General features: G+C 38.0%; 2 protein-coding genes across 5 annotated transcripts in view; both read left to right on the top strand.

Annotated features, from left to right (window-relative positions):
- Positions 1–19,434, top strand: part of PUX2 (plant UBX domain-containing protein 2) — a 35,867-nt gene extending 16,433 nt beyond the window's left edge. For all 4 annotated transcript variants that reach the window (XM_089804707.1, XM_089804704.1, XM_089804705.1 and 1 more), the window contains one exon: positions 18,783–19,434. In XM_089804707.1, the coding sequence (XP_089660833.1) occupies positions 18,783–19,058 (276 nt within the window). In that variant the 3' untranslated portion in view covers positions 19,059–19,434. The remainder of the gene's footprint in view (positions 1–18,782) is intronic.
- On the top strand, positions 2,616–5,049 carry LOC149532412 (uncharacterized). The gene is made up of 3 exons (XM_089803227.1): positions 2,616–3,911; positions 3,998–4,406; positions 4,508–5,049. The coding sequence occupies exons 1-3, from the start codon at positions 2,616–2,618 to the stop codon at positions 5,047–5,049; spliced, it is 2,247 nt and encodes a 748-aa protein (XP_089659353.1).
- Positions 19,435–22,391: the final 2,957 nt, after the last annotated feature.

Genomic DNA, 22,391 nt, shown 5'->3' on the forward strand with positions numbered 1-22,391 from the left:
GAGGAATATTCTTTTATTACAGAGAATATTCGATTTCATCGGCGGGCATCACTTCATAATTTCTGGGCACCTTCCATTTTACCTAGTGGACATTCAACATAATTCTCGCGGCTTAGGCTTTACCAACCGAACCGGCCTACACTTAGCACTCAGTCCGTGACAATTTATATAATACAGAGGTGGTGGTGTTTTTAAACACCACGAATGGCTCTCCCACACTGAATGTGGGATAAAACCCACAAACCCCCGCCCGCTGCCAAAAGGATTCCGGCCTCCTCAAAAAGATCTGGCTCGCTGTTGTTCAAACCCAGTGCTGCACAGAATTTTCAGTACCTAGCTCTCTGTAAGAACTTATTCAGCCCACGCTTAGTATATTCCGGTGGCCGTTGTTGACCCCTCCACGTGGCCCACTTACTACCCACCACGTGGACGTCCAATAGCAACCCGCCACACAGACGGTTGGACCTGCCAACTGGACAGATAGCCTTTTGCTATGTCAGGCGCCCTCCACCTCAGCAACAATGCTTGTAGCAGCCGCGTGGATGGATCTATACAAAGACACGTGGACAATGACTCATTTGACTCAGCGTACACGTTGCCACGTACTCTGTACAGTGAACTACCCCGTAGGCGGACATGTCATCAAACCACGTCCGCATTTTCCTACAGTTTCGTACGGTCCGTACCATGTTCCACACCAGCAATCCGTACCACCACGTCAGCAAAGGTCCAATTTTTTTTGCTGATGTTAGCCAAGCACTGTGTTAAATTTGACGGCTGTCTGACCGTCAAAACCAGGCCATTTACAACTGCTGCGACAGCCATTTGACCGTCAAATTTAAGCACAATTTTCCTTCCAAACCCTTCTCTAGATTGCTTTTTGAATTGGCAGCCTAACTTCGCGAGCCCATAACTTGGTCATCCAGACTCCAGTTCAGGTGCCATTTTTTTTGAAATTGGGTAGAATTTCCTTAACTTTCTAGTGGTGGTGTTCTTTTCTGGTTTTGGTGCAAGGATTTTTTGGAAATTGCATTTTTTGGCGACTATACTTGTATAATCCTGCATTTTGCAACTTCAAATGCTTCGTATGGGCTCATCTGGTCATCTTTTCAAGTTTCGTTTTTTTTGAAAATGCGTATTTTTTCATCTACTTTCCAGATTTGTAGTTAGATTCTAGAGTTGTGTGGACACAAATCTCACTTTCAGAATAGGGCTTTTTTTGCATTGTAAAGCTTTAATTACTTTTCAGAATTGTTGTACATCTGAGCTACAGTGCTTAGTGACAGATTTGGGCCTCAAAAGGTAGTTGCAAAAACAAAATCAGAAAGTCCACTTTGTTCATTTTGACAAGTGGCCCACTGTACATGCACTACTTATAAAGTGCCAAAAGCATCTTTTTTGGGGGGGTCTTTTGATTGAGTGAAAAGGGGGGGTGTGTATTGTGTTCTTGTGTCTCTCTTTTGTGTTCTTTTCATTTTCTGCATCATGGGTTCATTTAAATGTCCACCTCTAACTTCACACAATTGTTCTACATGGAAAGATATTGCACAGAGTAGATTAATGGAAAAAGGTTACAGTCTTTATGTTGATGGTACAATCATAGTTTAAAATACCGGCAAAATAACGCCAAAATTGCGAGTTATCGCGAGTGGGCAGGAAAAACGATAAAAATGCGGAAAAACTCGGCAACGTTTTTTTCAAAAAATCGCGGCGTCTTTTTTGGAATAAAATCGCAAGTAAACGAAAAACACGGCAGTTAAAATCGCAGTCAAAGAAAGTCAATAGAAAATGACATAAAAATTAGGTTTGATGTATATGGTCGACATGAGTTTTAGCATTTAGGTCATTTTCTCTCGCCGACGGGTTTTAGACTCAACTGGTCTTCACTGCATCAGCACGAGGGATCAAAGAAGATTGGTTTTAGACTCGACTGGCCTTCACTGCTTCAGCACTGGTTTGTGAACATGCCTTCAAAGACATACTCCTGGGTGTATTTGCCTGAGTTTCTCGACTGTATTCTGCTATTACAAACAAATATAAATAAATTATAATAGTATATTTCTGATATTCATTTTCTATTTTTCCCGACTGAAGATTGAATAATATTACACACAAATATAGATTAAATATTTGTATTCTGTTACCTTTGTAATATTATTTTCATGACCCACCTTTCACTTGATTATTCCAATTTCCAACCATTGTTCTTTGCACACATTTCCTTTCAACCTTGAGAAACTTCTGAATTTTTCCAAAAAAGTGCTCAACATTTAGAAAAAGCTCAATGAAAGAGAATGCCAATCTGTGGGTTAATATAGAGTCCTTATAATTTTATAGTCTGACAATGAGAGTTTCTCCTCACGCATTTGAATTTTCCATTATATTTACTGTCTTAGCTTAACCGCAGTTATGCCTAATAAGGATCTTTAATAGTAATTGGCATTCAGTAACATAATATAATTTTTAAAGTTTTAATTTGTAATAAATTGATTTAGATGTGTTATAACTTGTTATCTTGTAGAAGGTAATGTAACTCTGCATGATGATTTTTACTTTGGAATGTAATCTGATTTTTCGTTCTTGTACAGTGGACTTGTGTGTGTCACTGAAACAAGATGACTGGTGGTGGCAGAGCAAAGGACCCTTTATGGAAACATGGTATCCCAGGAGCAAACAAAGGAGATATCCAGTGTATCCATTGCTCTAAATGCATGACTTCAGGAATCAGCCGATTGAAATATCATCTTGCAAAGATTCCATGCAATGATATTACACCGTGTCTAGTGTGTCCAGAAGAGGCTACAAGAGAGGCTATGGCAAGCCTTCAACAATATGCACAAAGTAAGGCAGCAAAAAAGAGGATATTCAAGGCCATGGCAGCCCCAATGGGGACTTTTAGTTCTACAGGATCACAAACAGGTGGAGAAAGTTCTTCTTCTATTGGGCCTCGGATACGGGGATCGGGAAGTGTGAGTGGGTCTTTAGCAGATTATTGGGTTCCACGTAACACTCCTGGTGCTCAACCCAACTTACTAGGTACTGCATGGAACAAAGAGATGCACGAAAAGACAAAAGTGGCAATTATGAGATTTTGGGTGTGGAATGATCTTTCCTTCAATGCTTTATGCAGTCCATATTGGGATCAAGTGGTAACTTCTATTTCTTTGTCTGGTAAGGGGTTCAAGTCCCCAACTCCCTATGAGGTGAGTGGGCCGTTGTTAGATGACGAAGTAAGAAACATTCATCAGCTTGTGGAAGAGCAAAGAAGAGTTTGGGAACAGAAAGGTTGCACTATTATCTCTGATGGGTGGACTGATGGCAGGAATAGGACACTCATCAACTTTCTAGTTGCTTCAGGGGGGCAGTTGGTATTTCTAAAATTAGTTGATGCCTTTGATCAAGTGAAAAATGCAGAAAATTTGTGTAACATGTTGGATGAGGTGGTAATAGAAGTGGGAGTGGCTAATGTCATCCAGATTGTGACTGATAATGCCGCTGCGTATGTGGCAGCCGGTAGACTTCTGATGGAGAGACATCCCACATTGTTTTGGAGCCCTTGTGCTGCCCATTGTCTCGACTTGCTTCTTGAGGATCTAGGGAAATTGAGCTGGGTGGAGAAGGTGGTTGAAGATGGAAGGAATATTGCGAAGTACATCTACAATCATACATGGGTCTTGAGTCTTATGAGAAAGCACACTAGTGGTAAGGATCTTGTACGAGTAGGGGTCACACGCTTTGCTACTAATTTTCTAAATTTGCAAAGCATATCAGAGACATTGTTAGACCTTAGGCGCATGTTTCTTGATAAGAAATGGTTAGAGAGTCCTTATGCCAAGAAGCCTGAAGCAGAGAAGATTGTGAGGATTGTGTTTGATAGTAGCTTTGAAAAGCTAATGGAGGAGACCCTCAAAGTAAGTTTTCAAATCTTAATTGATGATTTAGAATTTAATTTTGAAATATTTTCGTTGGCTGATTTTGTATGTTTTATTATGTCCAGGTATCAGAGCCGTTGGTGAAGGTTCTACGAATTGTGGATGGGGATAAAAACCCCATGGGGTTTCTATATGAGGCTATGGATAGCGCAAAAGAGGCCATTCAGCACTTGTATAGGTCAAATGAGACTAAGTATAGACCCGTATGGAACATCATTGATCGTAGGTGGAACCGACAACTCCACCAACACATTCATGCTGCTGCCTACTACTTGAACCCCAAGTACTATTTTTTCAACACTTTTAAAGTAGATGCAGAGGTTCAAATTGGCTTGGACACATGTATTCGAAGATTGGTTGCTGATACGAACCTCCGAGACATCATACTTGATGAGTTGCAGAGCTACAAGAGGGAAGAGGGGCCATTATTTTCTTCTCCTGATTGCAAGCGTAGGAGATACACTTTGCAGCCAGGTAAAAAAGAACTTGCGTTTACTTTTATCATACCATTTATTTCACTCGTGAAGTTTATTGGAAGTTTTACCGCATCATAAATATTTTTTAAAACCTTGCAGATCTGTGGTGGGAAGATTATGGTGCCACAACGCCTAATCTTCGACAAGTTGCCATCCGAATTTTATCGCAGCCTTGTAGTGCTTCTGGCTGTGAGAGAAATTGGAGTACTTTTCAAAACATACACACAAAGAAACGTAATAGGTTGACTCAAAAACGCCTAAATGACTTGGTCTATGTGAAGTACAACCTTCTCTTGCACGAGAAGAAGGTGAAAGGGCAAGCTTCATATGCAGCACTAGACTTGGATGACATTGATCTATATTCAGCAGATTGGATTGCTCCTCCTGATGGTGAGGGTGCAGATGAGGATGTGGGTGAACCTTTATTGACAGATGAGCAGTTAGCTGAGTTTGAGATGGAGGCAGATGACTGGGATGCAGATGTGGCAGCACATGAGGTGGAACCTGAGCTTGGTCATCCATTAGAGGCTTCTGTGGAGTGTGAGGCACCTGTTGAGGATGTTGCTACAGCAACTACTTCAACACCACTCACCCAGCAGCAACGATCTTTTTTGAGTTTTACTCGTAGACGCAATTTATGATTGCTACTTTTAGTTTTCATTGATACTAAAACTTGAACTTAATATGTATTCAGAAGTTGTTATTTCGAACTTTCATGGAGTTTGATTGCTATATGTATTGAACTTATTTATATTTTGATGTTATACAATTATACTTGTTTTTCGGTTTATGATTCTATTACTATGTTAATCTGCTAAGTTTTAATTGCTATGAAATTATGAATTATTGTTTAACTTAGAACTTTGCTTCATATATGGTAGATATCTCAAATCATTATATGTTCACAGTTCTACAAATGTAGTGTGTATGTATGCATTTTAAAAAATATTTTAAGAAATTTTATATTTTCAAATGTTCGATAAAAGTGCCGATTTATTGCCGAATACTTTGCCGATTCTGATATTTTCACAATTTTTGGGTCAGTCGAGATATTGCCGATACCGAATTTTTAAACTATGGGTACAATTATCAAACCTATTGATGCTAAAGAACTCATTGATTAAAAAAACAAGACCAACAGGCTTTAGGAATTATCAGGAGTTGTATACATAGAGATCTCTTCTTTCACATTGCTAGTTTCACGGAGTCCAAACCAACTTGGGACAAACTTGAATCATTGTATGGTAAGGTGGATGAGGAAAAGGGATTTCAGATTGAGGACGATCTACTTCTCTTGGATCCGAAGAACTTTGACACAATTCAGGATTACGTGAACAAAACCAATGAGTATAGGGCACTTCTTAAAGATTGTGGAAATCCCATGAAGGATGAAAAGTTGATTCATCACATCCTGAAGAGGCTACCTTCAGAGTATGCTTCATTTGTTTTGAGTTTTAATACTCACAGCTTGACCATGGGAATTGCTTACCAGAAGCCTTCATTTGATGCATTTGCAGAGATGTTGATTGTTGAACAATCTCACTTGATGGATTTAGGACTTCTCAGGACATCAAAGACCAAAGCATCGGTGGCTAATGATGAGCACCAATCAAATCAAGGAGGGAAAAGTTCTAGCAACAAGAAGAAGAAGCAATGGAAGCAGAAATCACAATCTGAGACACAACAATCCTCCTCACAGCAAGTGAATTCTTCTTCCAACAAGAACGGAAGTAATGAAAAGAAGGACAAACTTTTTTGTGCATATTGCAAAAAGCCAAATCATGATGAGTATCATTGCAAGACTAAAAGAATCAATGAGTTAGAAAATCTACTCAAGAAGAACAAGATTCAAGTGCCAGGTACTTCCAAAGATTCAACTCCAACCTCTTCAAAGGGTAAAGGGCAAGCACTTATGGCAAATATGAATTCTTCTTTGAAATGGATACTTGACTCAGGTGCCTCCTACCATATGGGTTCTTCAAAGGGAGACTTTTCTTCATTGAAGCAGTCAAAGGTACTGCACATCTTCGTGGGAGATGATACTAAAATGGAAGTTGAAGGAAAAGGACATGTGGAAATGGAAAATGGGGAATTCAAAGATGTTCTCTACATTCCAAACCTTAGCTCCAATCTCCTATTAGTTTACCAAATCACTCACCTTGGAGATGGTCACAAAGTTGAGTTCCTTCTAGATTCAGTGATGGTGCGAAGTCTCAAAGATGATTCATTGGTTGTAGTGGGGAAAGTCAATCATGACAAGAGGCTTTATTCCTTCTCCCACTTTGTGCCTAGGTCTCCTTCTCAAGCCTTGTTGACTCACTCTACTTCACACATCAACTTATGGCTTGAGCGGTTTGGTCATCTTGCCTTCCGCTCTCTTTAACAACTTTGCTCAAAACACATGGTCAAAGGTCCACCTAACATCAACTTTTCTAAGGGAGAGTGTTCATCATGTTCAGTGGATATGCATCTCAAGGAGAAGTATGATAAAGGGAAATCTTCATGAGCACCAGTTCTCCAGTTGGTTCACATGGTTTTAGCAGGTCCTTTTGCAGTGACTTCAGTTAGCCAAGGCCGCTGCATCCTTACTTTTGTTGATGACTTTTCACGATTCACATGGGTCTACTTCCTTCATCATAAGAGTGAAGTGGTTCATAAGCTTCAAGCCTTTAAGACTCATGTTGAACACAAATCCAAGAAAGCCATCAAGGTTCTACGGGTGGACAATGAGAACAAATATGTGAACAGAAGACTCAAGGACTTTTGCAAACTTGAGGGGATTGATCTTCAAAACTTACCAGCATTCAATCTGCATAAGACAGATGTTGCAGCTATGAGGATTAGAACTCTCAAGACCATGGCAAGTTGCATGATAAAAACCAAGTCTCTTGATCCAACATTTGAAGTTGAAGCCATTAGCAGTGCCACTCACATACTTAGCAGGTCTCCTCAGAATGCCTTAGACGGGAAGACTCCCTTTGAGGCATGGTGCGGCAAAAAACTAGTTGTGGGTCACTTTAGAGTCTTCGGTTGTCCAACATGGGCAAACCTATCTTCCAGGGGTTGCAAGGCACTGACACCTAGGCCTTGTACTTTCATAAGATATGAAGACAATGTGAAGGCTTATAGACTTATGGATCTAGAGACACATGAGATCTTTGTGGAGAAGGATGTTCACTTTGAGGCAAGTTCATCTAGTTTATTCTCTACTCCTCTCCGCACATCATACATAGTGGAAATTGATAGTGACACCAACGATAGTGCTTCAACAGATTTAGACACGTGGAGTTCTATCGATAGTTTCAGTGAGAGGTCACATCATCAGTCTAGTCCACATGCATACATTGCCACAGTGAAAGGTCTAGCACAACATGGTACATCTTGTCTTCTAGCTCCAGCTTCAGTTGACGACTACAAGGCAGACATTGCAGGTTTGTTCATGGAGTCACACACCACAGACTTGGGAGATAGCCTTGATGAGTTACATCTTCTCTTTGATGAAGGTGATCCTTCTACAGTTGTTGCGAGGGCTCACTCTGACCCTCATGTCTATTCTCTACATTATCAATCTTCATAGGTTGGCGTGATTGTGGATACTTATGTACAGCAATTGGAGGAGGTCTCTTTGTTAGTTGAGGAGACAGATGGTTCATTGGAACAGGTTCAATAGACATCCTTGCTAGATTTGCATTCGTTCTTTTCAGCACAGTTGGAAGGGGCGACCATCAGCATCAACACAGGGATACTTGGGCAGGTTTCAAGGCCACCATACATCTTTAGGATTGTACCTTTGCCATCGTTTCTTCCAAACTGGAGGAACATCATTCTGCATTCATGGACCAGCTTCTTCCTTGGAGTGGCTTTCACTGATAAGCATTCTTCATTTGGGGGGGGGGGGGGGGGGATTACCTTGTCTCTCTTCCTCTTCTTTCTTATGGGGGGGACTTTTTCTTCTTATGAGGTCTTGTTCTTCTCATTCTCCACTTTTGTATATATTGGATGTATGTCGTAATGGGGGGGTCTTGATTACTCCATCCATCCATGCATCCCTATTCATCTCTCTTTTTGGGGGAGGGTTTTTCCCATGAGGTTTTCCCCCTTTCTCCGCTTTATAAGAGATTGCATTTCCATTATGTACATGGGTACCTAACATGGCCTAGTAGCCGAGACCCATTATGCATTTCATCCTAATTTTTCATAAGCTTAAGAGCATTCCCCTAAGTTGCACTTAAGGGGGGGTGTTGGTATAAATACGTATTTACTATTTACACTTAAGTTTACTTAGGTTAATGCATTATTTTATTATATTTTATTATTTTATTTTGTGAGACACTTAGGAGTTTGCACACCTTTTTTTGAGTTGTAATGTTGACAACACAAAAGAACGCAACTCTATTTCAGCACATGATGTTTACAACACTGGAGTTTGCATCATTCATCGAGTTATCATGTAGACAACACAGTTATTTGCACTTCCTTTTTAGCACATGTTGTCTACAACACTGATGTGTGTGTTACACCCTTGTAAGCTTATCCTCTCATCATTGCACTTACTTCTGTGCTTAATGGAGGATAACCCATATCTGGTGGACATGTGCCTGGTTGTGTGATTTATCATGTAGCTGATTTCGAGGCATTCTAGATGTATCTCAGAGGCCTTTATATACAGGCACTCCTAGTATACTCTTAACGCATATTGAATGAATATATCATCATTCTGATCATACTCTCTTTTTCTATTCTATAGTTGTGCTTGTGTTTGAGTTCTCAGTTCCTGGGTGAATTTTTCCCTAAGGCAAATTCTTACAATTATACTTTTATTATCACAGTCATGATGATAGTGTTAGAGTGGGGTTGCCATTGCACCAAAAGACCGATCTGTCAATGCCCGATACAACCAATCAACTTATAATACACAGGAGGTGGTTAAGCCCTTGTTACAAGTCCCGAGGAGAGCACTGAACAAATTTTTTACAATCTCCCCCAATCTGTCAATGCCTGATACAAGCACTCAACTTATAGTACACAGGAGGTGGGGTTAAGCCCTTGTCACAAGTCCCGAGGGGAGCACTGAACAAATTTCTTACAATCTCCCCCTTAGCGTTACTTGAGGGTCTGAGGATTTGAACTTGTGACCAAGCTTTGATACTATTTGTTAGAGTGGGGTTGCTGTTGCACCAAAAGACCGATCTATCAATGCCCGATACAACCACTCAACTTATAGTACACAGGAGGTGGTTAAGCCCTTGTCACAAATCCCGAGGGGAGCATTGAACAAATTTTTTAACAGATAGGTTTAGAGAAAGTTATACCAATATTCTTCAGCATCTATTTCATCCACATTAGTTGATTACAATTATTTGCTGCTGCTATATATTTTGCTTTTGCAGTAGATTGTGATATGCAATCTTGCTTCTTACTTAACTATGAAACTAAACTTCCTCCAAGGAAAAATGCACCTGCACTAGTACTTTTCCTGTTCCCTATCTTATCTGAACTCTGTTCAAGGTGTATACTGCAGTAATTACTGCTTTTCTCCAATGTACATGTGCTACATTACCTTAAAGTAACATCGTTCTTGCTGTCTCACAGACTGTTTTGTTTCTTCTTTCTGCTACTCCATTTTGCTGTGATGTTCTAGGGGCAGAAGTTTGTTTGCAAATTCTATGATCCTCACAATATGCATTAAATTTGTTAGACAAGAATACAACATTTGCCAATGATATAACCATTACATAAAGTTTCCCACACAATACAACAAGAATATAACATTTGCCAATGATATTTCACACACTTCAACAACCCAGTTAGCTGCTAGTAAAATGCATTACATGTTACACACCAACGACCTTTCAAGAGTAAGCCAATTGACTCACAAGGCAAAAAATACGCCCACAGACAAAAATATTGTAACTTTCTCTGTCACATTTTCTTGCACACTGTGTCTGCTATTAGTGCCCATAGGCAAAACTGTAACTTTCTCTGTCACATTTTCTTGCACACTGGCCTGCTATTAGTGTTCATAAAATGAATTCTAAATCAATTAGAATGTCACATGAAGTACAATGAAGATAGACATAATGTCTACTCTCATTCTTCTACACAAATGTAAGCTTGCATAACCAAATCTGTCAACTATGTGTCTACGCTAAATTAATAAGCAGCCTGCGATAAACAGAATCTGAGTCTGTCATGAACCAAAGAATATATGTTGACATCAATGACAAAACTTGTCATCAATACAACATCTTTACAACACTCCCAAGTGCCAACAATATCCTCTAATCCTAAGAAAATTATCCTTAGGGCAGGGTAGAGTATGCCTGTCCTTGAGGATAAAACCCTTCTCATCTGATTTTCGTCCAGTATAATTCATGCAGTTCAGCCCTTTGATGATGATAGGGCACAAATCAAGCAATAAAGAGTAAAGTCCCAATGAGTTCGATAAAAATCAGGGAGAATAGGGTGAAAATTCAAAGGAGGAACATGCCCAAAATCCTTAGGCATGGATAGAATCCACCCCTTGCCTAGGATTTTATCCTTTGGACATTGGGATTTCCGCCTCAATGGAACTGACCATTTAATCTCCTTTTGAGAAGTACGATGAAGTTAAGCAATGTGGGAGCTAGGTCTTGAAGGTTTGCTGATGCAAATTGAGTGGGGAATGTCGAGTTTTGAAGAAATTGATGAATGGAGGATGACAGGAATAAAACTAGGTGAAGTAAAACTATATGAAATTCCTTGGGTAGTGGCAGAATCTGCCCCCTATCCAAGATTTTATCCTCAGCAGTATCAGAATTTCGCCCTCAAGGTAAGGCAGTTTCATGGCTTGATTTGAGCAGTTGCCAAACAAACTACCCAACCTAAGTTAAAATGGAGTAGGACGAAGGAAGTTTGGAGGTGAACGAAGGCATGAAAGTGAATGAAGTTGAAGAAAGAAACTCAAAGGCTTCCATCCTTCTTGATTTCATACCTTGCCAAGGTAGACATGAAAGGGCATAAAGCGAGGCTAGAGGTAATTTATCCTCTATACTCCTTGATTTCTGCATCTCTAGTGGATTGAAATCCTTTCATACCCCTGAATTCCACCCTGATGAAACAAAGATAGGGGAGGCATGAAGATGATGATTTAATTCAAAATGAAGGGTTGAAGATTGATTTGACTAAATGCAATAAGAGTTAAGTAGAGAGGAGACAAGCATGGAATTTGAAGATTCCTCGAGGGATTTGCCCATTCCATCATCCCTTGAGATAAATTCCTCTTTCCATGGGAATTTGTGCCCCATAAAGCATGACCAAATCAGATATTGTTTGGGGGCATAAGTCAAGATTAGAAGTGAAGTCGGGACATTTGAGATACGTTCTGAAACGAGCGAGATAGATGAAGTGAAACATAGGACTAAAATTCCTTTCTCTTGATGATTTCCTCCTATCGTGTACACAAAATCCTCAGCCCTCCCAATTTCTGCCATTGTGAAAGACACATTGCGACTTTGTTTTGGAATCCTAAGTGAGAAAATGATGGAAACCAATTTAATATAAAAAGGTAGCAATTTGATTGAAAGGTGAATGCCAAAGTATTTGTGAGTGCCAAAGGAAGAGTCCTTAAGGGAGGGTAGATTCTGCCCTCCCATGAGGATTTTAGCCTCCTATATGCCAGATTTCCATCTAGGCAAGTAATCCTTGCTCCCTACTTTATTCTTCCTTAGACTTGTAAGTGCTTTGAGCTCATACAACTTGGTGTGGATGATGAATGAAAGTGGGTGGGACAGGATGATGTCGTGAGGGAAATAAAAAGTAAGAGAAATAATGAAAGATATATAATCCTCAACCCCTTCAAGCTTTTGCCTTGACCAATATTGTTTCAACATGATGAAGTCGATGTATGCTTTCATCAAATAAGGGAGGAGGTGAGGTTTGCGAAAAAAGACTCCTCACTTGAGGGTGGATTCTGCTCTCCCACAAGAACTATTTCATCCTCTTTAATATCAAATTTCCGCCCCACATCTGAAAGTGGACCACAACACAAGATAAATGAAGACTTTTAAAGGGAGAAGGTAATCATTTAATCTTAAAACATCTAATCTCTTTTCCAAGTTGGTTCAAAAGGTTTAAAAAGCATTTAAATTAACAAATTTTACCTACCAAAATGTCAGGTCAGCCTATTTTGGAAAGTGTCTCTTCAAACCTTAATACCTATATACAGAGACAAAAGAGATTCATTTTAACATCAGTCCGAAACAAGCTCATCTCTGCAATTTTGAAGGCAGCAAAATTCACCTCCAGATTAGCAGCAATTTACCCTTGCTTAGCAGCAAACCATCTCTTCAAAAGAGTTAATTCATCATTATGGGGAAGCAAGCCACTTCATAAAATGATGGATTGACTCGAGAGGCAATGGATCGACATAAGGGGAGAACAAAATCTTTCAAAATTTTGGGCAAGTTAGGTGGATTTATTCTTAGAAAATTACAAGGGGAGAGTGAGATAATAAAAACTAAGCATTTCATTGAATTGAAAAACTAGGTCATAATCCAGATTCCAGACCACAGGGGCAAGGTTATCTAGAGATTTGATCTTGAACTCGAGAAAAGTCCTATTTTTATTTGATGTTGATGAAGTTTATTTTCATGAGATTTTAAGATTTCTTGCATGTTTGCTTGTCACCTTGTTAGTTTAATGCTATTTTTCTTTTGTCTTGTAAGGTGATTATGGGAAGAGGAGATTTGAGATCAAGTTCTGTTGATGTTTTGCCTATAAATATTAAGATAAACAACAATAAGAAAAGTAAATAAAATGCACAAAAGACATGAGATTATCCTAGGAAACCCTTCCACTTGAAGGGAAAAAACCCAGCTACACCAGCAAAATATCTCTCTTATTGATAATAAATGTTCAAGTACAATGCTTTTCACTTGATGTCGTGTTGTACACACACACACAGATATAAATATAGATAAATAAATAAATAAATATATATAGTTAGAATGGGGTTGCCGTTGCACCAAAAGACCGTTCTGTCAATATTCGATACAAGCACTCAACTTATAGTACACAAGAGGCGGTTAAGCCCTTGTCACAAATCCTAAAGGGAGCATTGAACAAATTTCTAACAATCTCCCCCTTAGCGTTACCTGAGGGTTTTAAGGATTCGAACTTGTGACCAAGCTCTAATACCACTTGTTAGAGTGGGGTTACTGTTGCACCAAAAGACCGATCTATCAATGCTCGATACAACCACTCAATTTATAGTACACAGGAGGTGGTTAAGCCCTTGTCACAAATCCCGAGGGGAGCGCTGAACAAATTTTTAGTGCACACACACACACACACATAGATATATATATATATATAGAGAGAGAGAGAGAGAGAGAGAGAGAGAGAGAGTCTTTATATTAGAGCCACATGGTCAAACATTTTATGTGAACCTTTTGCAAGATACAATAAATCCCAATGATGATAAAAAGTGCTCTCAACAAGGCTGTTGCCAGCAAGCATGGTAATCCCAACAGAGCATAATGCTCAATAACACTTGCACTTCAACATGGATGGTGATGATTATGAAAGAAGTCATTTCATCTCCAAAAACATTCGATAGTACAACTGCATCATAAACACGGTGACATATATGTGCTGGCAACACTAATGCACCAACATCATAACCATAAACACGACAGGCAAAAGTGTGACAGATATGATGAAACTGGAGCAAAACACCATGGTGACTCCAATAGCACCATCATGGGTCAAAAAGAAAATAGAAACATTCAGCATACCCTCTGCAAATAGCAAAACATGAAAGAATGGCTCAACAAAATCATTAGTGACACATTATAACTCGTCTACAGAAAGAGAGAATATAATACTCTCATCACTTATCATTGCAAACACATAAGCAGAAATACCAAGCTGTCTCACTCTTGAAAAACTAACATCTATGATGTTGTCTATCTTTAAATACAAAACATCATCAGTAGACAAGAAGTCGCACCAAAAGATGGCTCTTCATGAATACCAATTGATCATCATTGTGAAACACACATGACGACAACTATATGAAAAATGGATGCATACATTAATGAAAAATGACAGACATAAAGGAGCAGCCATCAACTTCTATAAACTGTTGACCATAAAGAATAGAATGTGGCAGCTGAGTTACACAGAGACCATTCTCATAAGTCAACACAGCATATGCGCTCACACGATGCCAAGGTATATCATCACAATGCTGAGTCACATAATACCAAAATGCTTGCGATGCTATGTCATCATTATATTTCTGGTGAACAATAAGAGATAAGAAAAAACAATTATCAAATCCTAACAAAGACACACAGAACAAAGCTATCTGTGATGATGTCACAAACTTGAACAAAGGAAATTACAAAAAATTCTGAAATGCACGATCTTGCAGCTACTCAAAATTCAACATTCCTTTATTTGCTGTTATCTAAAACTTGGCTCAGATACCATGTTGATGTTTTGCCTAGAAAAATAATGATAAACAACAATAAGAAAAGTAAATAAAATGCACAAAAGATACAAGAGATTATTTTGGGAAAACCCTTCCACTTGAAGAGAAAAATCCCAGCTACACTAACAAAATATCTTTTATATTGATAATAAATGTTCAAGTAAAATACTTCTCAGTTGATGTCGTGTTGTATATGTAACACACAAATCAATCACAGAGAGAGAGAGAGAGAGAGCAAGAGAGAGAGAGACTTCATATTACACCTAAAGGTCTCTTTAATTTCCAATTACAAGACCTTTCATTTTTCCAAACACATGACTCTTTGCATGACACATGTCTCTCCAAATAATACTATCTCAAATATTATCATAAATATTATATCTATTTCAACATATGGCAAACTCAGAGATAAAGATCTGTATCACAGCTACAATTTTCAACAAGTTCAACATCAGGAACTTTAGGACTTCAAGTGGGTGCCTCGTGTTCAAGGGTTCAAGATCAAACTCAACCTCAAGATTGCAAATGAGAAAAAGATTCAAGTCAAGCTAACAAAAGGAAAATTCAGATAGAAATCAAGATAAAATCTAGGAAAGAGAGAAAGATCCAAACACATGAAGACATCACTTCATGAGGAATTAAAAGGATCAAGTTACAAGTTTATATATTCAACAGATGGACGTTCATGTCATGAAAATGAGAAATTTTCTGGGAAAGGAGACAGAAGGATTGAAAAGAGGAAGTAATTTGGGAATATGCTATCATATAAAAGGGCTGGACAATGTTGAGTATCGATAGATATTTCTCTTCATCAAAAGATTGATCAAGTCTACATGACAAGGATGATGAGGTGACACCTAGTTGTCTTCTCGAATAAAAAATTTCCAATTTCAAGCCCATTCAATCACATCATGCCAAGTATACACTTTTCTCATTGGCTATCAGAGGCTTTGTAATTTTCTTACTGGCCCATAATGTGGTACCCTCATGTAATTGGTTGGCAATTTGGCAACCCTAATTATGGTTTGTAGGGATTTTCTTGGCCCTTGATCTTGGATCGATCTTGGCAAGGCCTTCTCATTTGTAAGGGTTGGATGGTGAGCAGTGGAGTTTGAAGTTAGAAAACTTGTAGAAGATTAGAATAGATTGTAGCTAAGGGAGAGACTTTATCAATTTGTTGCTATAATTTTTTCAAAGTGATTGATGACTCATTGTTGGTATTCATGGTGAATTACTTAATGTTGCTTTGAAGTGTTGCATGATTTCCTCATCTTTCACTTGGAGTAGATTTCATTTCGTGTTGAAGTACTTAGAAGTAAAAGTAGCAGTAGAAGTTAAGTTTAAGTTGGAGTTGAAGTGGAAATTGAAAATCAAAACTATATTTTAATTGCACATTGTGAAGCCAAATTTTTGGAAGTGAAAATAGTTGATATCCATTGAATGAATAACATAAGTTCCCCAAGTGACTAACATCAAATCACATTATTTTGAGCGAGTATCCACACTTAATGGAACCTTAAAGAGTGTTCATTGTCTGGCCAATAAAACTCACCCCTTGGCCCACAAGTGGCAATAACATCCACCTTGATGATTCCATTTCTTGGGGTGGCCTGCTTAATTCAGGTGAACCGATGTCTACCAGCTCCTAATGCATTTCCTCCCGTTCCTGTATGATTGCTTATTTCACTTCCCACTACCAACCATCATGGGAATTGGAGAGAATGGCATAAAGGGTGCTTGAGGCCATCCTTAACTTAGCCCAATGATGCAGAGCATCCAACCAAGACAACTTGACCCCTTGGCCCACAAGTGGCAGGAATATTCACTAATACAATTCCATCACTTGGGGGTGGCCTGCTAAGAAGGGATACCTGCATCTGCTCTCCCAAATGCATCTCCTTCCTCACCCACATAAGATTGTTTTTAGGATAAATAAATAAATTAAGAATATATTTACGTCATTAGCTATACCAAATACATAAGCAATTGTGAGACAATATCATGCATACAACAATATTTGTATAATACCAGATGGTTGCATTGTTAACTGCACGTCTCTTTACTGAATATTTACCCATCTTTCACTTGATTCTTTGATGTCTCCCTCCAAGGAAGTCCTCTTCATTTTATATCTTTGTCTCTACGAAGAGAAACAACCATTGAAGGATAATGACCTTAAGAATGGCCACAACTCTTCAAGACCCATGTCCTGATGCCACCTCTTGAATTGGTGGGCTGTGTAATTAATAATTATTAATCACTGCTGCATTAGTTAGCCCATTGTCTTTATGTTAGATGATTGCTGCTTGTCATGGACCGCCGGACTTAATGAAGCTAATCACTGCATGATAGACTTAATGGGTACATTGATGCATGTTTAATGTATTTCTTTTAAGACTATTGGGGAGGCATTAGGCAAGGAAATGGCAAAGGATGTAATTGTTGAATAGAATTGAATGATTGGAAAGCTTTAGTGGGTTGGTAGTCTTGACAGCTGTTCTCGGAAAAAAAGTGACTAGTAAACCACAACACAATTATGGAGAGTGTATATGCTATTTATATGAATTTTATATGGTGAATCATGCCAGATTTGGTAATGGTAGATATAAATGCCAGGCAATCATGATGCTGAACCAAAGCATGGGTTATTATTTCCTGGTAAAAATTGTCCCAATAGTAGGTGCAAGTTCAATTGTGTTGTTAAGTTTTACTTCAAATCAGAATGTTTATAATAAATTCCAAGCTATTAGGCACTACTCATGCACAGATCACTGTCATAAAATAGACTAATGTAAAGACTCAATACGGTTTAACAACTATTGGATCAAATCATGGCGATTACTTGTGGTCAATAGTATCTGCCAGAAAGGAGATTCTGATTGAAACATTTGCCAACTGGTTAAGATTTGCTTCTAAAATAAGTTCCAATTTCAGTAGCATGGTGAATTTAGAGTCCATGGAACCAGTGTATATTATGAGGAGCAGGAGGTGCAGCCAGGGTGGTTGGGGTCTTATTGCATGAGGCAATTGAGTCCAGTAGTTCTACTGAATAATGTATTGTAATTGCATATTCAACACTTTGTATCTAGTACAAGAGTGTTGCCAGAACTTGGAGAAACCCTTGTATGCTTAGCTTCTTCCCTCTTATTTGGCCTTTTAGTTATCCATCTGTTGTAGGCCTTTTGAATCTCTTCTAAATTCAGTCTTATCCATAGTTATAATGCTCGTTCCATTTATTCTGAAAAAATGGGCAGAGTCAAATATTATCTGGAATTCAAGTTAGCTGCAAAACTGAAAAGGGCTGGTAATGAAATTCATGAGTAGTTTGTGTGTTGGTTTGTAAATTTGTAATCAACTCATCACATTATTGGCATAAAATCAACACTGAAGCCTGCTGGTTGACTCTTACTAAGGTGTGATAGTGTTATAATACCATTCTCCAGTTGTTGATTTGGAATCTGGATAATTACATAAACCATTAGTTCTTTCCGTAACTGGTAGTTAACCCTGGATGCCTGCATACCAGTAACTCCAATTTCTGGTTCAAATCCCACTAACAGTTGCATTAATGAGTTTTAGAGTAGTAATCATCGTGGATGGCTTTGATATGTCTTCCACATTATATAGAATTATTTTGAGGTTAGCGTATACTGTATAGTATATATAATTACTTCAAGGGAAGTTTCAATCATTTGAAGTACAAGGGACAACTATTTTCAAATCAGTTAGGTTTTAGTTTCTCTGTTGTCTTTATGATAATTTCTGGTTACAAGTTTACTATGGTGCAGCTTGCTATCAAACTGGAGGAACTTTGATTTTGTGCCCTTGTCCGATAGGTGCTATAATTCTTCACTGAAAATTGATTCTCTTTTTTTTTTTTGTTTTTGTTTTTTGCAGTTTGCAAGATCAGCTTTAAAAGATTCAAGTCTGGATTTTGAGCTGTTGGGACCAGCTGTACCTAAGAGTTCAACAATACCCCGTGATGCAAAACCTGGCGAGAAAATGCGGAGTCTTGAGGATGAGGATCTAGTTCCTGCTGCTCTTATAAAATTTAAACCAATTGAAACAGATTCTACTGTTTTTACAGGTCTCTGCAATTATCTTCTTGCGGTGAGTGAGCCACTCACACCAAAGGCATTTCCAAGTGATGTCGAATTCAAAATTGGCTTTTAAGGGGTTGAGGCAGTAGTTTGAATTAATTTTATGCATTGCTGCTGTTAATGTAATCTGTGAAGCTATTACAAATTATTTCCTTCTATATGAGGGAATAGTAAATACCCTTAATGTAATAATACTATGATTATAACGGATATAACTCTAATGATGCGGCTTGATACCAGTGTTTTCTGGTTTTCTATTTGGTTTTCAGTGCCCTCTTTTCAGTAACAATTGTTCATAAGTTATTTATTGAAAACAAGACTTTTAAGGGCTCCAACTTTGGGCCTGCAAATAATCAATGGTTGCCTGTAATGAGGATATTTTTGTAATCTTGTTCGCTGGTGATGGCAAGAGCTGTGTACCATTTATTGAATCTTTTTTTACTTCAGAAGAGACTCTGCACTTTCCTCTAGACAACAATCTATCAGATCACCTGCATCATGAACTAATCATAATTCCTCTGCTTTGGTAAGGTTAATTGATTCTATATTTATGGTCATCCATACACGAGACAAAATCTGGTTTGCGATGAAATTGTTGTTAACTTATCAGCAAGATTGCAGTGCCATTCATGATCATGTTGCTCATGAGAAACCATGGGTGGGTGAAGGCATGCCAGGATGTATTGTTTGACAATTTGATTCTATCTAATTGAAAATATAAATGTTTGAACTTGCCTATTTGCTAAATAGAATCATGCTACTGACATTGGGTGAACATGGAAACTGTATGCTTATCTGGAAATATTTGATTAGATACAATTGTAATCTCAAAACTTTTGAATTCTTTGTCCTTGGCCGAATGGAATTTTAAGAACCTTTCTAGTTTTAGCCAAACATCACTCTAATAAGACTGTCATTTTGGTAAACAGATTGCAACTTGCCTTTAAACATATTGACAAACAGTTTGCTTGCTAAAGGGAATACAAAAGTGCTAATTGCTTTATTAGGAAGAAAGTTTTATATTTGAGTGATGATTTGGTACATTTGTCAATATAATTGACATGAAAAATTGTGAATGACCATATATAGAACTATAGAATCTTTCTTTGCTGAAAGACGGAAAACTATCCCGAGCAATCATAGAGTAACTTATGGAAAACAATAGCCACAAAAATATAAATGCTAACCGTTCAAATAACTATTCAACAAATGATTTGGTAAAATATTGGATGATTATTAACTAAGAGCTAATTGTTCTTATAGGGTTTACAATTGAGATGTTTCTAGAAAGAAACATACAAATAATACAAAGAATCTACTTACACAAAATCTACAAGTGACTATTAAAATAGAAATAGAATAACTTGGGAGATATTTTTTAATACCCTTCCTTAACGGTCAACTTATCAATGACACCAAGCCGCCTCTTGAAATTGACAAACTTTTCTATAAGTAGGGACTTGGTGAGAATATCAATAGTTTGGTCCATTGCAGGAACAAATTTCAAATCCACAGATTTGTCTTCAATCAGTTGACAAATAAAATGACAATGAATGTCAATATGCCTCGTGCGCTCATGGAAGATTAGATTTTTGGTAGGTTTGAGGACCTCTTGATTGTTACAAAGAGGGGTGAAGGGTCTGCTCAAGGCATATGGATGTCTCATAAAGCATCCTAGGAAGCCAAACACTTCACAATCTACTTCGACTATTCCTCTATATTCAATTTTTATTGAGGAAAGAGATACAACCTATTGCTTCGAACTGGTCCAAGTAATAGCACATCTGCCCAAACTGAAGATATACTCGGAAGTAGTTTTTGACATCAACTGATCCTTCCCCATCCAAGTTTCTATAATTGATAAGTTGGGCATCTTTGATTTGCGCATAAAGGAGACTAAAATTAGGAGTTCTGACATAATTCTGAAGTGGGAGCCATCTTGAAGCGAGATATTTAACTTATTGCAAAGCTAAGATCAATTCTAGTAGTGGTGAGATATATCAAATTGCACACTAGTTGTCTAAATGCAGATTTATTCTCATTAGGAGAACTAGGATTGGTTGATAACTTGAGACAAAACTTGATAGGTATGGATGAATATTGACAATCCTACATTCCGAATTTGTTTAGCAAAGCTTCAGCATACTTAGAATAAGATATGAAGATGCCATGTGACTATTGGCAAACCTTATTAAACTTCAAATATGTGATCAATATAAACAACAACCATAAGAAGATACACATACACAATAACACTCGATTTGTGAACTAGGGAAATCTTTGATCAGAGGGAAAACCTCAGTAGGGATGCTACCCACAAAATGATGTACTAATATATAAGTTCCTTGTAAGAGGATGAATTGTGTTAGGGGCCAATGAAATATATTTAGTACATATTAGTCCTTGTTAGGAGACTTTGAATCTTTGTTAGGAGTTTCCAACCCTATTAGGAGTTGTGCCAACCTTGTTGAGAGTTGTAGAAGGCAGAAGGATCCACTATCCAAACAATTTTAGGGTCAAGACCACTAAACTCACTCTCCAACTGGGCTTTGTATCATTCCTTTTAGAATAATAGAAATGCAACTAATCTTAGAAACTCAATACTTGCTCTGTCCTCTTACCGTGCCTCTACAGCACCAAAACACCTCTCAAATTTCAATACCAGATCTACAAACTCGCATCACAATGATCCCTTTGATTGCTTACTCACATTTACCAAATTCAAATATTACTTACTACTTGCACACTACACATCTTACATCACAAGGAAAATAACTTTCCTCTATACCAATTCCTCAAAATAATTCATTGAGTCGGCCTTGATGCTTTCCCAATTAGTTATAATAGGGCCTCATTAAGATAACTCGCTACAATACATCTTTTTCATAATTACAAAATACTGTTGACTCACTATCTTTTAACTTCTCGCACGTGCAACCTTGGGCTTTGTACACTTGTTGATGTCATCATGAGGCTGTCTTCTGCCTCTGTCTAACTTCGCTCATCCAGATTCTATCCCTATCAGGAGATATAATCCGAATACTAGAAACCACTTCTCAAGTACTCTGTTTGCAAATTGTCTTCTGTAAATCACAAATAACTATTACCAGTCTTCAGCTTTTTGCATGCACACTTGACCACTGAATTAGGACACACTTTAGAACATGTCCCCAAATGTGCTTGACCTTATCTTTTGTACTCAATCCATATGACCTCAATCTCTGTTTGCTACTCTACCAATCTTCTTAGTATGTTGATATCAATGAAAACATAACATAGTCAAGCTAATTGTCTCTCCACTACTCCAACAATGCTAGTGTACTCCCCCATAGGAATATCATCAACATTCATGCTAACAATCTCCCCCTTTGACATTGATGGCAACATAAATGAAAAACAACTAAGT

Source organism: Cupressus sempervirens, chromosome 10 (genome assembly GCF_028749045.1).
Source record: "Cupressus sempervirens isolate cs-2001-9-10 chromosome 10, ASM2874904v1, whole genome shotgun sequence".
In the NCBI taxonomy this organism is placed as follows: Eukaryota; Viridiplantae; Streptophyta; class Pinopsida; order Cupressales; family Cupressaceae; genus Cupressus; species Cupressus sempervirens.